General features: G+C 47.3%; 1 protein-coding gene across 11 annotated transcripts in view; it reads right to left on the bottom strand.

The window, feature by feature from the left end:
• Positions 1-16,745, bottom strand: part of Mbp (myelin basic protein) — a 110,547-nt gene that overhangs the window by 81,896 nt on the left and 11,906 nt on the right. For all 11 annotated transcript variants that reach the window (XM_006526454.3, XM_030250358.1, XM_006526456.3 and 8 more), the window contains exon 2: positions 2,940-3,015. In XM_006526454.3, the coding sequence (XP_006526517.1) occupies positions 2,940-2,990 (51 nt within the window). In that variant the 5' untranslated portion in view covers positions 2,991-3,015. The remainder of the gene's footprint in view (positions 1-2,939; positions 3,016-16,745) is intronic.

Here is a 16,745-nt window from a genome sequence, read left to right as displayed (position 1 = left end):
ACACTTGCAGGTGAAGTCCTAACACTTGCAGGTGAAGCACCCAGCTTCTCACCCCCCTGTGAGGGACGAGCTAGAAAGTTGTGTGTGGTTGTCTTCCTGGCTGATGTAGAAAATTGAATCTCAGCCAGAGTCAAAGAGGCTTTACTGTTTGTTGTTATAAAATAAATGCTCACAAGAGACAGCTATATCTGGGTCCTTTCAGCAAAATCTTGCTAGTGTATGCAGTGCTGTCAGCGTTTGGAAGCTGATTATGGGGTGGATCCCTAGATATGGTAGTCTCTAGATGGTCCATCCTTTTGTTGCAGCTCCAAACTTTGTCTCTGTAACTCCTTCCATGGGTGTTTTGTTCCCAATTCTAAGAAGGGGCACAGTGTCCACACTTTGGTCTTCATTCTTCTAGAGTTTCATGCATTTGGCAAATTGTATCTTATATCTTGGGTATACTAAGTTTTGGGCTAGTATCCACTTATCAGTGAGTACATATTGTGTGAGTTCCTTTGTGATTGGGTTACCTCGCTCAGGATGATGCCCTCCAGGTCCATCCATTTGCCTAGGAATTTCATAAATTCATTCTTTTTAATAGCTGAGTAGTACTCCATTGTGTAAATGTACCACATTTTCTGTATCCATTCCTCTGTTGAGGGGCATCTGGGTTCTTTCCAGCTTCTGGCTATTATAAATAAGGCTGCTATGAACATAGTGGAGCATGTGTCCTGAGACTAGGCAGGGGCCTAGCAAACACATAAGTGGATGCTCACAGTCAGCTATTGGATGGAGCACAGGGCTCCCAATGGAGGAGCTAGAGAAAGTAACCAAGGAGCTAAAGAGATCTGCAACCCTGTAGGTGCAACAACATTATGAACTAACCAGTACCCCAGAGCTCTTGACTCTAGCTACATATGTATCAAAAGATGGCCTAGTTGGCCATCACTGGAAAGAGAGGCCCATCGGACACACAAACTTTATATGCCCCAGTACAGGGGAATGCCAGGGCCAAAAAAAAATGAGAATGGGTGGGTAGGGAAGTTGGGGGGAGGGTATGGGGGACTTTTGGGATAGCATTGGAAATGTCATTGAGGAAAATATGTAATAAATAAAAAAAATAAATAAAATAAATGCTCTCCAGGCTGCAGCAAAGGGACAGCAGACTTTTGAAAAGTGCTTCTGTGTGGCAGTCACACATCATCTTTTGTCCATAGTGGTAGGCACAGTTTTTTATGTTGGACATAAAAAGAATTTGAGCAGTTTTTCTTCCTCCATGAGTTAGGTGGTAGTGGGATAGGGGTGGGGCTCAGAAAGCTGATCCACTGGTATGTGGTAGTTTGAATGAGAACAACCATGCCCCCAAGGTACTGGCATTGAACCCTTGGTCCCCAGTTGGTGGTGCTGTTTGTTTGGATAGGGTTAGATGTGGCCTTGCTGGAGGAATTATGTCACTGGAGGAGGTGTCACTGGAGGCAGGCTTTGAGAGTTTAAAGGACCAACACCATTTCCGGTTCATTCTCTGCTCCGTGCTTTTGTTCAAGACGTGGGCTTTCACCATCCACTTCCTGCTGACATGCCTGCTGCCTACAGCCACACTTCCCTACCATGTTGGATTCGTATCCCTCTCGAACCATAACCCAAGTGAACCCTGGCTTCCGTAAGTTGTTTTGGTCATATTGTTTTTAATCACAATTTTAAAACGTAACTAGGGCTGTATCTCCTAATGATCAGAAATGATTCTTCACTGACGGAGAGTGGACAAAAATTTAGGCAATAGTACTCTGTGGTCGCGTAGGGTTCATGTGAAGATGCTGAGTGTGGAGACACTTAGAATATAACAGTGGCATCACCGGTCAGACCTCACCAGGAAAGACTGAGCAGAGAAACCCACCAAGGAGAGGAAGCTGGTGTGCACAAGGGAGGGGATGTTTCTAAATTTTAATATTTATTGATTGATTGATTGATTGATTGATTCACTCTGTATGTTCCAAACATGTGTGACAAGCTGTAGAAGGTATGGGGAAGGGACAGAACTGAAAACCAATAACCTACCAGCCTATGGCTGGGCTGTCATCAACCTGTGCGTCATGGGCAGTGTGAGGCTCTGAAGGTAGAGGGGATGACCCAAATTCTGGGGAAAATCCTGGGTCCTATAAGTGTGGGATATGTGGTAGAGGAAGGAGCCTTGCATATCACAGCTGTGCATCTTCACGTGGACTACTGGGGGACTCTGAGAGGTACAGACAGGGCAGAGTAAGACCCTGGGTGGGAACCAGGAGACATGTTGCCCATCCCATGAGGGAAAGACCCGGAATCTACCTACATTTCCCACAGCTGACCTCAGCAGGCGGAGGTCTGCCAGCACTGGGCAGAGGAAGCAGCCCACCTGCTTGCCACCCTTTGACCACACCTAAGACTCAGGTTCAGCTTCGAAACCCAAAGTCAGGGCCTTGCTCTACAAAGCAGGGAGGTGCGCTAACTCGGGGAATGAGGTTTGTTACTGATTTATGAATGGGGTTCACAGCTTCAACAGAGAGGTTAAGGAGATAGTGAAGTTTGGGAATACTATTACAAATAAGGAATGCTGAATGATAAATGCTTTCGAGAGAGCAAAGGGACCCCCTACAGTGTCTGCTCTCCCGAGAATACTGAGTCTAGGATGAGTCCAGTGGATCACAGGTGGGGCCTCTTCCTCTTCCCTATCTCCCTCTTTCTTTCCCTCCCACCCCCACCGTGTGCCGAGCCATCCCTCTCCTTCTTCACTTGCTTCCAGGCCATGATGGATGGACCCACTGAGAGGTGATCCTCCTGAGTAAATTACAACAATGTCTAATAACAACAGCAAGGACCCAGTCTCCACCCAGCCATTCAGGAACTGTCCTTGTTAAAGCTCCACTTCGACTTTAACTGAACTAAGCCCCGGGGCTGGAGAGTAGGCCTCAGCCAAGCCTTACCTTACTGGCCTTCTCAGCAGATAATTCTCTCTTTCCAGAGTGGTTTCCCATGGCGACCCAATGGGGTGTTCAAGAGCTAGAAGAGAAGAGAAGGTGTCAGCTGCGAAGCCAATACTTCTGGAGGGCTTTGACCACAGCAAAAATCCCATGATCCACAGTAGTCCCTGAGAGTTTAAGAGACACATCCAAAGTTGCCAACAAATATTGTTCCTGGGCTCTCAGGGAAAGATCGAGAAAACAGAATGACAACTGTCTAACTCTGCTTAGTGATCAACTTTTTGAGTGTGTGATCATCTATAAAGATGTCTGCCCACTCAAGGCCCTGCTGACCATCAAACGTAGATGCAATACCCAGAGCTCCAACTCGTATTTGAATGTAACAGAGTGGGGGTGGGGGTGGGGGTGGGGGTGGGGGGGCAGGGAAGAGGAGCTGAGGTATCAGAAATGTTCTGTAGAATTTTCCAAGTGGAAGGTGATGGACAGATGTTCATGACTCCTCCTGGAGAGGCTGGCCATCACGGGTGGCTGAGGCCAGAGGGATGTTGTTTCTTATACAACTATCCAAGGAATGTGCAGAATTTGCAGGGAAGATAAAGTTGAATAAAGACAAGCAAGTTCTCATTTTCATTTCCTAGCCCCAGTCTCAGCAGCAAACACATACTATTCTTTTCCAAAAGGTGCGCAGAGCTGAGGGATTTGGCCAAAGCCATTCCCATCAAAGCAAGTTCTGGCCACGTGATTAACCAATCCTTCCGTAGAGTGACACTTGTTCAGTCCGTGACCTGATTCTTCCAGGAAATCATTTTAGGGTCATTTAAACATGTGAGCACTCCAGAGCTCGCTCCTCAGTCAATCCCAGGAAACGAAACAAAAGGAGGCGTCCAAGTCACTTGGATTCTTAAAGTAGGAACAGAACAGGACACAGCACGGCCTGCGTAAAAGGCACATTTTGTCCTTTAAAGCTCACTCTTTTCATGGACGTGAGGAGCCCAGCACCCGACTTTCCATCTCCCCCACACCTGGAGCACTTTGGTAGCTAAAGAAGACTAAACATGAGTGGTTGGCACACGTCATCTCAGCACTTGTGATGTGGAGGCAAGAGATCAGCGGTTCAAGGCCACCCTCAGCTATTTAGCTAGTTCAAGGCCAGACAGGGTTAATGGGCCATATGGAGTCCTTTTCAAAAGTACAAAACAAAAGGGAAAACCCTGAAGCCCTAAAAGCAACAGCAGCAGCAACAGCAACAATGGTGGAAGAGGAAGGGGAAGAGGAAGGGGAAGTGAGGAAGAAGCAGGGGGAAAGAAGAGATGTTGATGCCTGGGCACAGGTCTCCCTCTCAGTGGCCCCACAGCCTGGCTTAACTGATATGGGGTCACTAGACTGGGGTTCCAGTCTTCCAGCCTAAAGGTAGCTATTGTCTGACCTTTGGGGAGAGAGAACAGGGTATGTCCTAGATTGGGTTTCTATTGCAGAACACCATGCCCAAGCAAGTTAAGGAGGAAAGGGTTTATTCGGTTCATACTTCCAGATCATAGTCCATCCCTGGAGGAAGTCAGGACAGGAACTCAAGCAGGGCAGGAACCTGGAGGCAGGGGCTGAGGCAGAGGCCATGGAGGGGCTGCTTACTTGCTGGCTTCCCCTGGCTTGCTCAGCCTGCTTTCTTATAGAAACCAGGACTACCAGCCCAGGGATGGTCCCCCCCCCCCCACCATGGACTGAGCCCTCCCCCATTGATCACTAATTGAGAAAATGCCTTAGAGCTGGAGCTCATGGAGACATTTCCTCAAGGGAGGCTCCTTTGTCTCTGATGACTCTACCTTGTGTCAAGCTGACACACGACACCAGCCAGCACAGGGCAGATTCTCAAGCTCTGCAGGTTCCACTTGGTTTATCAGTGCAGCGCCCCAAGTCCTTTAATCCTTAAAAACCACAGCATACGCATCCTGATGTGAGCTGTCTGGCTCTCTGACTCCGTCTTACAGGACGGTAACTAAGAAACGGCCGTTCTCCATCTCTGTTCTCCCACCTATACAACCCATCTCTGTGGAACCCTCGGACACTCACTCCAATTTATGGGATAAAGAATTGCTCAGTGTACAACTGAAAACAGCACCGAGAACTCATTCTGCGATTCTGCCCACAGGGTGACGGTCCCCGCTGGGTACAGGACCCATGTTCGTGGTGGCAACAGCTCTGTGCAAAGGGGAAGCCACTTCAGCTTTCTACTGTGTGGCTTGAAAGGGTGTATGTAGCTAGATGGGTCTGAGTGGGGCTTTGAAGGGCTCACGAGAGGCTGCTTCAGTGGAAGTAGCCACCGTGCTCTGTCTGGCGAATGAAAGATAAGGTCCTGACAATGACGACCACTGAGGAAGCACAGGGTGACCTCTGTGTTTGGTGTGTGTGGTCTGTAAAAGGCAAAGTTTCCTAGGTAGGTGACTTCAGCACCTACGGGCTGGTCTACCAATGTCTTCTTCTTGATTTAAACTGGCACAATCCCTGTGAGCAGCAACCCTGTCAGTGGGAATTGGAGGTTTGAGGGCTTGGGGACCTAAAACAAGTGGAGAGAGAAAGATTATCAAAGAATGACCCTTCTACTTCCTGTGGGCAGACCCAAGCATTCGAGTGGTTTGTGCATGGTCAACCTTGAGTCATTCATTCTGAACTTTGACCTCTAATTCCGTGCCATTTCTAAAAGCCCAGATATGATGCTTCCTTCTTCCAAAAACAAGCCTCCAAGATGTGTCCCAAGTTGAAAATGTGGGGCCACCTGTGTGTTGCGTGTGATTTAAAATGCACACTTTTTCCTTGCCTGGTGCCAGCAATGGTCATCTCACTCAACTCCCAAGGCTAGCTCCGCCAAACCTCTAACGACTGCCCCATGGCTGTGCCCTTATCACTGTGGATGGAAAACACCAGACAGCCTTAATATTTTAAAACCAGCCAGAAAACACAACTGCTGGGTGAAGAATATCTTGCCCCATCCTCCTTAGCTTCCGCAGCCACCTGTGGAGGTTACAAACGATTGGTCCCTGAGAGTTACATGTCTGCTACCTCCTCTCCCTCTACAGCCTGGTCTGAATCCCCAAATTTCTCCTTGTCCCCTTCTTTCCCTCCTGGGGCCTGAAAAACCCTCCTTATTCTCTTCACCCAGCAATTAGCTTCTGCTGTCTTAATTGACCCCATCAAGAAACAATCAGGGAACCAGATTTTAGTTATCAGCTCCTTCCCCTACACCAATGTATTCCGGACAAAGGGGAACTGGTTTGATTCAGTCCCTTCAAGCTTAGCTGTCCCACCAAGCCAAGGCTTCATCATACTTTGTATTGAGACTCCATGCTGATACCCGGGGTAACAATTTCCACCAATATTTCAAAATCCTAAGGGTGCCAGATACAACCACCACTGCAATAACAAAATCACCAACCAGACTTCTGGATAAACTTAGTTATGGTGAGGAGACACAGTGTACTGGGGAGGCTGAAGCAGACTTCTGAGAGTCTCAGACCAGCCTAGATCTATAGTTAAGTTCCAGGAAAGCCGGGGCTATATTGTAAGAACCTGCCTTTAAAATAACAACAACAATAAATAAAACTGGTGACTAGCCTGTTGTGTATGACAGATGAAGAGGCAGAAGAAAGGCAAGTGACACAAAGTGACCACAGGTGTCCAGGGCCTCCTGAGGCTAGCCTTCGGGGACTGTGTCCTTGCTTAGAGTGTGATAACAAAGAAGCTTGAAGGTCCTTTGTTTTCTGGCCCTGGATGACAGACAGTTAGCCTTGTTAAATCTCAGGACTGCCTTTAGGCCCTGCTTGGGGACTGGGAACTTGAACCACCAGCTGCTTCCAGAGTGCTGCTGGGGAGAGCTGACTGTGTCTGTAGTTAGCCTTACTTTAGGTTCAGTTTTGCAGTGAATTGGAGCAAGAGATAAAATACGGTTTCAGCATAGACTCTGCAGGGACCCTGGAGATTGTGCAGGCTGCCCTTGGATAACTAAGGATGTTCTGGATAAAGCGGAGGACTGGGATGAGGGAGACATCCATGTGCCATGCTACTGTGACATTCTTCTACACTGGTCAGCTTCTCAGCCGGCAGGACTTGGGGCAGTCTTGGATAGTGTCTGTGCTAAGACTGTCTCCGATGCCAAGTGGAGCCTGAAACACACTCTTGGGGATAGTTAGTCACCTCCATGTGGTAGGAGGCAACCCAATCTTAACTGTGATATCTATCTATAATTATGTGCTCCCCAAATTTACCTTGGAGGATCCAGCTGGAGGGGAGTCCCTGGCCATCTGAGGAAGGCATCAGTGACTCAGGTCCCTGGCTCCTCGGTAATTTCCCACCTGTGTTTTGCAAGGGGCTTGAACTTTCTGAAGGGCAAGCAGGACAAGTGAGGCTCTGTCCTGATAGAGCCTTCAAGAGGGTGAACTTGGGTGAGGCTCCACTCCTTTGAGCCTTAATTTATTTCTTCCTTCCTTCCTTCCTTCCTTCCTTCCTTCCTTCCTTCCTTCCTTTCTTTCTTTCTTTCTTTCTTTCTTCCTTCCTTCCTTCCTTCCTTCCTTTCTTTCTTTCTTTCTTTCTTTCTTTGTTTTCTTTCTTTCTCTCTCTCTTTCTTTTTTCTTTCTTCCTTTCTCTTTCTTTCTTTCTTTCTTTCTTTCTTTCTTTCTTTCTCTCTTTCTCTCTCTCTTCCTTTCTTCCTTCCTTCCTTTCTTTCTTTCTTTCTTTCTTTCTTTCTTTCTTTCTCTCTTTCTCTCTCTCTTTCTTTCTTTCTCTCTCTCTTCCTTTCTTTCTTTCTTCCTTTCTCCCTTTCTTTCTTTCTTTCTTTCTGTCTGTCTGTCTGTCTGTCTTTCTTTCTAAAGCATCTTAAAGAATTTTATTTGGAATATGCCATTTGTACAACATATTTTGTACTTTAAGTAAAATTAAGATTTGCATATAATTTCTAAGTAACTATAATTTTAAATAATTATAATTTTGTGAATCAAATTATAATTTTCATGAACCTTGGTTTTGCATTCTTAATTGGTTAAGAGAATAAAGTTTAATTTCTGGCTTCCTCTTAAAATGAAATATAATAAATCAAAGAGAAAACATTAATAGATCTAGGAACAAAACTAAACATTAAAAGGAAGTTTAAGATGATATGTCATTATGGTTGATGGCAAAATAATGGTGTCAATAATGTCATTATTAGTAAAGACATGAATGTAATATTGGGAATTTATAAATTGTAAATAGTACAATTGAGAATACATTTAATATCAGAAGATTAGGTTTCATCTATAAGACCACATGAACTTTTTATTAAAGTTTATTATTAATTTCTTATGCCGTTGAAGTGATCCAAGTTCTCATCCTGCCTTGGAGTGACCAGGAAACCTGGGAGCTGTAGGGGTGTCAGGCTGGGATCAATGCAAGGATGTCTGAGGGGTAGATTGTTGCTGTCTGTCTAGTGCTTAGGCCTCGCCTGCTGGGAAGAACGGTAAGCAGCTGACGAGACACCATCTCCTGTCTCCCTTTAACATATTGCTGAGGTTGAGACAAGATTTTCCAGCTGCAAGAGCCTCCACTCAAACTGCCAAGGCCAAGGGAAGGACAAATGCCTGTGCACTGAGAAGCCCTGGCATTACGTAACACCATTAGCCAAGACGCAAACTCCACAGCCAAGTGAAGGAAAGGGCAGGGGGGAGACCCGCTGAGAGCCATGGGTGGGGAGGTGGGGAAAGAGAGAAAGCAAGAACAACTGTCTAGCTTCCAAAGGACCTTTGGGTATTACACAAATGTGCATAGGGTGTTTCCGGAATAACTCTGGGTGCAATTGATAACCAGCCTGCTTTCATCTTAGGCTTAAAATCCATCATATATATATATATATTAAAGAGAAGCTAAGTTTATTCCTCTTAATGAGTAAATCTCTGTTTCTCAAGGATTGGGCTATACCCCACCTGTAACCTTAGCTACCAATGGTTCTGTACTGCCGCTTCCAGGAAACAGTTATGTCCTTGTTCCCAAGGGTTCTTATGACTACCTTGTTATGGCCACCTTGTTATAACCAACTTGCTCTGCTCCTGTAACCCCACCTATTTACCTGCCAAATATCCCACTTGGAAGCCCCGTACTCATGAACTATAAAACCTCTTATCTTACTCATTTCCAGTGTTGATCTCTTGAACTCTGCCTTTAGAGTAAGATAGCCTGTATACACGAATAACAAACTTGCATGAATTAATTGCCTGCCTTAGTTAATTTGGCCATGATTTGGGTTTGTGTTCTTTCTCTTCAAAGCTCTGAGATGAACACAATCATAGCGGCAAAGTGGACTCTATGGGAACCTCACTGAGGCATACTTATAGCAGACTGGCATCCATGCCACCTTCCCCTCCTCCCAGAAGCCGCTCAGGTGAAAGAGTGACCACAGTTGCTGTCCAGATATCAAGTACACAATGGCCAGGAGCTGCTCATGTGTACTGCTGTGTCCGCTGCTAATCAGGGCTCGTGGCTTTAGCATGTGTAGGGTGTACTTGCACATGCCGAAGGAGATAGGTGTCTTGTGCGTCACTGGACATAAATGGCAGCTGTACTATTTCACAGATTTCAAGTGCTTTTGGCTCTCTCTCTCTCTCTCTCTCTCTCTCTCATTAAATGACACGCTGTTGATTGCAAAATGTGTTTTTCTTTTTTTTCCTGAGTTCATGTTCAAGGAAGCGGTCCTAAAATAGGCGTTTCCATGGAGCTACGGGGATTATTTTTTGCCACAGTATGCTTTATCCCTCACGTTTCCGTAAACCTTTGAAACTGAGAAACTTTACAGCAGTAGCCCTGCCAGCCCCTTCCCAGTGCATGGCTCAGGAAGTGATGCTCAGGAGAGTGAGGGAGCGATGGTCTTTCTACTTATGTCAGGCTCAAAACTTGGAAGTGACTTTTGAGGGGTTTGTGCATCACTGCCGGTGTAGTGGCAAGGGTGTATAAAAGAAGATGGGTGGCGGTTCTAATTCATCAGATCTTTTTTTTTTTTTTTTAATCTCATTTAAGCTAAATTCCTGAGGAATCAGACTTTCTTCATGCAGATAAAGGGTCAACAAATCATGACTCACGCATCTGAAATGTCTGGATCTGCCTTGCTTGATTTCCACACACTCCCTGCTGTGGTCAAGCTGTGGAGTTGCAATGCACACAGATTTTCAGTCCAGCTCTACAGAAAGGAGTTTCCCCACATGTGATATAAAATAGCACTCTTAGGAGTCCCAAGAAAGCTGATTTTGTGAGTGTTTTCACAGAAGAGATCCTGAGGCCATCAAGATAGCTCAGTGGATAAATGGCACTGGCCACCAAGCTGGACGATTTGAATTCCACCCCTGGAACCCACATTGTAGAAGAAGAGAAGTAGTTCCTGAAAGCTGTCCTCTGATTGCCACATGTGAACATGCATGCATACAGACACATACATACATATATACATACATACATACACACACACATACATACATATATACCTGCACAAAAATAAATATATATATATGGAAAGAGAGAGGGTGGAGGGACAGAGGGAGGGAGGGAGAGAGGGGTGAGAGGGGAGAGAGGGGGAGAGAGGAGAGAGGAGGGAGGGAGAGAGAGAGAGAGAGAGAGAGAGAGAGAGAGAGAGAGAGAGAGAGAGAGAGAGAGAGAGAATAATAGCTCTTGCTATATATGCATGGAGAGGACCTTCTCCCAGCCCCCACCCTTTCCTTATTCTTTAAGACAGAGAATCACACCTGTGGTTATCTGCCAACACAGCAGCCCAGGTGGAGACCATTTCCCAGGATGCCTTGCAGTTTCATGTGGTCATGTCCTGGCAAGGGGCTTTCTGCTTTCAGCAAACACTTAGGAAGCATTTGTTCTGTGCCTCAATGAGTCACCAAGTAAACAAGTCTTTCTGTATTTGTGGACTGTAACACGCACAGGATACTCAATCCCAAAGCCTGCTGACTGAGACAGATTTTTCTAAAACTATCCCAGTATCTGCGACTGAGGAAAGGGGGAGTAAACATTGGCAAAAGCTTAAAATCTCTCTAAAGGGGTTCCTCTCTCTGCCTTTTCAAGTCCTTGAAACCTGATTCTCAACAGCCAGCCCATGAGCTTTATCACTAGCCGTTCATGGTTGCCAGCCTTTCTTTGTAGATTTAGATATCTCCACTGCCCAGTGGCTCTGCTTTCTATCCCTAGACCATATGTTCTTAGAGGCCGTTTAGCGTCAGTGGTGGAACTGTGACACACATGGGGATGCTGTAGTGTTTGGGAGGAGGCAGACATCCGATCTGGAAGAATTCCAAAGAAGGAAAGGATAGTATAGACTGCATGAGTCAGAGGCTTCTTAAAGAAAACCTGGCTGGGCAGTGGTGGCACACGCCTTTAATCCCAGCACTTGGGAGGCAGAGGCAGGCAGATTTCTGAGTTCAAAGTCAGCCTGGTCTACAGAGGGAGTTCCAGGACAGCCAGGGCTACACAGAAAAACCCTGTCTCAAAAACAAACAAACAAACAAACAAACAAACCAAACCCCAATCAAACAAAAACAAAACAAAACAAAAACAACAACAACAAAACGACCCAAAAAAACCAAACCAAACCAAACCAAACCAAACCAAACCAAACCAAACCAAACCAAACCAAACCAAACCAAACCAAACAAGAACCTGGGTAGAGTTTACTTGAAAATGAAGACTGAAGTCCCAGGAATGACTAAGGGAATGTGAGCTGAAGAGGGAACATTTCACAAGTCTAGCATCTTCCCTTTGCAGGACAGGAGGTTTCCTGCTAGACTCTGCAGCAGGAACTCTTCCTGTGTATCAGGTTCAGCAGGCCCACAGCCTCTTACAGAGACTCCTATTCATGCCCCCAAGAGCCCCCAGGACCACAGACTGACATTATGACCTGGACTAAGTGGGGTAGTTTCTCAGGTGCCGCATTTAACATGCTGGGTTCTCCTGCAGATGAAATAAACCCCACCCTGAATGTGGACACAGATGGCCTCACATGGGAGCAGTGGGTGACTCTGCTTCCTTGACTTTTAAAGAAAGACAGGGAAGAAACCCAATAGATCAGGGGACATGCATGATATAAAAGATCTCAAGGGGACAGACTCTGAGTGGCCAGGCTTAGCCCTTGGTGTCTTCTCTGAGCCTGTCTCGCTCCATCTTTGCCTCTCTCTGTGTCTCCTCCCTCTCCTCTGCCTCACTCTCTTTTGTCAGCACGCATGAAATCATTGCTCCGTTGCCAACATTCTTGTAACAGCCTGTGCTTAGAGCTCAGACACAGCTAGCAAGCGGCATCACCAAGATGGCAGCTAAACAGCACGTGTATGCAGGCATGCACACACAAGGCATACAGTCACACATATGGATGCACATAGACATACATTCATACATGCATGCACGTATACACAGGTACACACTCACATATACACACACAAAGACATGCCTTCATACATATACACACAGACTTACACAGGCATAATCTATATACACTCAGAACACATGGACATACACTCACAGATATACTATACCCACATGTACACACACGTGTGCACACATACGAGCACACACACACACACACACACACACACACACACACACGATGGGCTGGTTCACAGTGGCAGGAGGGGGAACTTCAGAAGGTAAACTGACTTTAACCAAGAAGTAGCAGCTGGCTGTTGGCTCATGAGCATCCCCATCCAGTCAGGTACACACACCACACCTCTGTTGTGTGAGAGTCAGGAACCCGCACTCATTAAGGGCTAAGTAGCCTTGTGTTCCTGTCCCAACACTTCCACCTTGTTAGGAACAATTGGCTCCTCTCTCCCTGAGTCTTCCTCCTTACCTACCCTGCCTCTGGCTCTTTGGACTGGGGTCTCCTCCATAGCAGAATGTGACACTGCTTATCACTGGGAAACAGCAGACAGGGCAGGTCCCCTCCCTACCTCTCTGGCTGGTTCTAGCTCTCTCCCACCGTCCTGTGCAGACTCAGACTCAGACTCTCTCTCTCTCTCTCTCTCTCTCTCTCTCTCTCTCTGTGTGTGTGTGTGTCTTTGTGTGTGTGTGTGTGTGTATGCGTGCGTGTGTGTGTGTGTGTGTGTGTGTCTGTGTGTGTGTCTGTGTGTGTGCACATGGGCCTGAGCTGCTTCCTATGTGGCTCTCTTCCATCCTCTGCCTACATCCTCCCAGCTGAGTATATGTCTCAGTAATGGCTTCTTTTCTAGGTCTTTTCTTCCGGACCTGGGGATTTCTGCTTTGGAGTCAGGGACACATTCATCTGCCTGATTGCAAGCCTGTCTTTTCGAGACTTGTGAGGCCTAAGCATGTCTACAGCACAGAGCACTGTCTGAAGGTTGTTGAAATTCACTTTGGAGGAATGTTCCAGAACTGCAGGAAAATGGAGTCTGTGGAAACCTGACTCCCTTCCATTCCTTGAGTTGGTCACTTAAGAGCATTGGCTGATTCTGGCGAGCTATCACCAGAGTGAATCAGCAGACGTCTGGTCCTGAGGCTGCCAGCTTGCTCTCAGGACACCCTTCCCAGTGTGGAGCTCATTAGAGACTGCACAGGAGTCCCCTCCAGCTCAGGCTGGGTCAGCTACAGGGCTATGTGTGTGTATGTGCACACATGCAACAGGCAGGAGTGTGTGTACATGTTCAAGCGCGTGTGTGCACGTTCATGCATCTCTGCGTGGGGGGTCAGAGGTCAACTTCAGCCATCATGCCTCAGGCACTCTCCACCTTGGTTTTAGAGACTGGGTCTCTCCCTAGGACTTCGGGCTCAGGGATCAGAGTGGTCTGACTCTTCAGTGAACCCTAAGGATCTGCCTGTCTCCACCTCCTCAGGGCTGCCATCACAAGTGCACACCACACACCCATGGGCTTTGGAGACAGAACTCAGGCTTCTATGACTGTGAGGCAAGCACACGCTTCACTCCACAGACTCCAGCTTGAGATCTCTGTATTTGTCTATCTACAAAGGACACTCAACTTCTGCAGCTTTTATGGGAAGATATTGAGCTCTCCAGGAGAAAATAACAGGGTCACCAGGAAGCTGCTGGGTCTGTGAGACCAGACAGGCTGAGGCAGCACACCCCTGGGGGCCTGACTCCTGGGAAGGACGACTCACCGAGGGAGGTATCTGCAGTTATGCACCCTTCCCCTGCCATCGCTGCTGGTTCCTAAGTCATGTTTGTCTGAACTGGTCATGAGGAAGCAATGTCCCACCCCGCTGGCTTCCGTGAAGCCGGGTCACAGGTATGCTTTGTATCCCAAGCATGCGCTGTACAGCTGCCCCACCCCGGTTGGGATGGTACTGGAGAGGAAACACCCGAGGCTCTAGGAACAGACATGCTAGGGCAGCACCCTTTGGGTCCCACCTTCCTTGATGTGCTCTGGGGACTTGGCGCCTGTTTCTCCTTATCTGTAGAGGCCCAGGCGACACACTCTATTTCCTGGTGGTGCCATGGAGTGCTGGTAATGAATGCAGGCACAGAGACATGAATAAGGCCCTGGTTTGGCATCTCCCTTCCATGTCAGCCCCAACTTTATCTTCGGGCATCTCCCTCCCCAAACGGTGGGTAGTCACACCATTGCTATGACAAGTCTGGTAATGACTGAAGCACATTGGGCTAATTACAGAAGACACACACACACACACACACACACACACACACACACACACCCTGGGCATGGAGTACCAGTGACAACCAACAGAACTATGTTTGTCTGTGGTATTTGCCCTCTTCCAGCTCAGCCTCCCCACTGTGACTCCCAGGGGCTTAGCATGACTTATGAAGGGAGCCATATGCTGCCTCATGCACTGGTCACAATTTGCAGGTGACCTCAGGTGACCTAGAGTTTGGGCCATGATGAACACAAACTTATCTTCTCTGTACCAAGATGACAGCATCCCGGAGTTGTTGGTCTATGCCGTGCTGTGACGTCACCAGAGTCTCATGAGAGTCCTGGCCTGGAGCCCATCTCCTGATGGGTGCCATGTTCTTACAGGCACAGGTAGCATTTTTACTGAATAACTTCCTTCTAGGACTCTCTGGAACTTTCCAGAGCCTTTCAGATCATAATCAGGCAAAGGAATGCAATCAGAAGCCGTCAACCCACGGTGACCTCTGAGAGATGGCTTAGCCCGTCTCCTAAGAGCCCTTCCTTTTCACAAAGGCATGCAATTTATTAGTGAGCTAGTCTTCCTAAGATATGACAGAATGATAAAGACTTCTGAGAGCGGGCTGGGGAGACAGCTCAGTGGGTAAAGGGCTTCCTGCACAAGCGTGAGAGTCTGAGTGTGGAGTCCCAGAATCCACTGAAATAGCTACGTGTGGTGCTGCAAACCTGTGATCCCAATGGTGGGTAGGCAAAGATGAGAGTGCTCCCTGGTGCTTGCCGGCTAGCCAGTCCTGCTGGGGCAGTGAGCTTCATGTTCTCAGAGGGACTCTGTCTCCAAACATGAGAAGACAGAGATGGAGAAACACACTCGATGACCTTTGCCCCCCCCCACGCACACACACATGCATACACACACATGCATGCACATACACACAAACACATATGCATGCACACACACAAACACATATGCATTACACACACAAACACATATGCATGCACACACATATGTATGTACACACACAAACACATATGCATGCACACACATACGTATGTACACACACAAACACATATGCATGCACACACACACACACACTACACACCAGCCAACAGAATACTGCAAGCGGCAATGACCTTTAAAGGGACAGTGAGACATGTTGCAGAAGACTCTGGGTGGACCCCACCTTGGCCTCGCTTATCACAAGCTGGATTATCTGAACTTCTGGAAAGGCTCTTTCTTACGTAACCTATGTGCTTTGGGCATGGACATGTGTGTGAGGTTTGCTGACACTGAGTGGCAGAGCTGGGCAGAAGTGTCCTGTGGCCTCCTTGGGCCCTGCTGGTGACTCCTGTGCAGAAGGCTGCCTTCAGAGCTTTTGTTCAAGTGCACAGACTCAGCAGGGGGCTTGGTGTTACAGAAAGAGGGGTCTGCATGGATGCCAGTCTGAGACTAAGGAAAGGAGACAGCAAGTTAGAGAAGTCGCTTCTGCCTGCGGTCCACGCCTCATTGTAACACGACCGACAATCTTCTGCATTCCTTCACGGGGTGGGGGGATATCACAAGACGTCAACAGATAAGGAAATAGGGTTTTTTTTGTTGTTGTTCTTTTAAAATCGATTCCATGTGCATGAGTGCTTGCTTAGTTGTATGTTTGTGTCCAGTGTGAGTGCCTGGTGCCAGAGGAATACAGAAAAGATGTTAAATTCCCCAGGACTGGAGTTATGAGGCACCACGTGGGGCTCAGAACTGAACCCCAGTCCTCTGGAAGAGCAGCCAGAGCTTTTAGCTGCTGAGTCATCTTTTTAGCCCCATATGGAAACATTCTAAGAATGCACCATGAACTCAGATGCAATAGTTTTCAAATAGTTATTGAAAAATGGTTTAACTGAATAATTAGCAAGGCCGTGGAGTGGAGTGTTATGAAAAAGCAGAGTCCAGCTCTCACCGGGCACAGCAGGGGTCTGAGAAGCTTGTCCCGTGAGACTGGGCTTCAAGCGTTTTCTGCATGCCACATGAGGTTTAGATAATGCTCTTGGGTCTAAAAAGGTGAGGGTCCTTTTGAAGACCCCAGAGTGTCAGGAGACTGAGGTTCTATGATCTTATTGCGCTAATGAAATCAAGATGGCTAGGAATGCCTCGCAAAGGAAATTGCTATGCATGTAAAAAATGCAAACATCTCTG

The sequence above is a fragment of the Mus musculus genome, chromosome 18, assembly GCF_000001635.26.
Source record: "Mus musculus strain C57BL/6J chromosome 18, GRCm38.p6 C57BL/6J".
NCBI lineage: Eukaryota > Metazoa > Chordata > Mammalia > Rodentia > Muridae > Mus > Mus musculus.
This window is presented reverse-complemented; position numbering and strand designations above follow the sequence as displayed.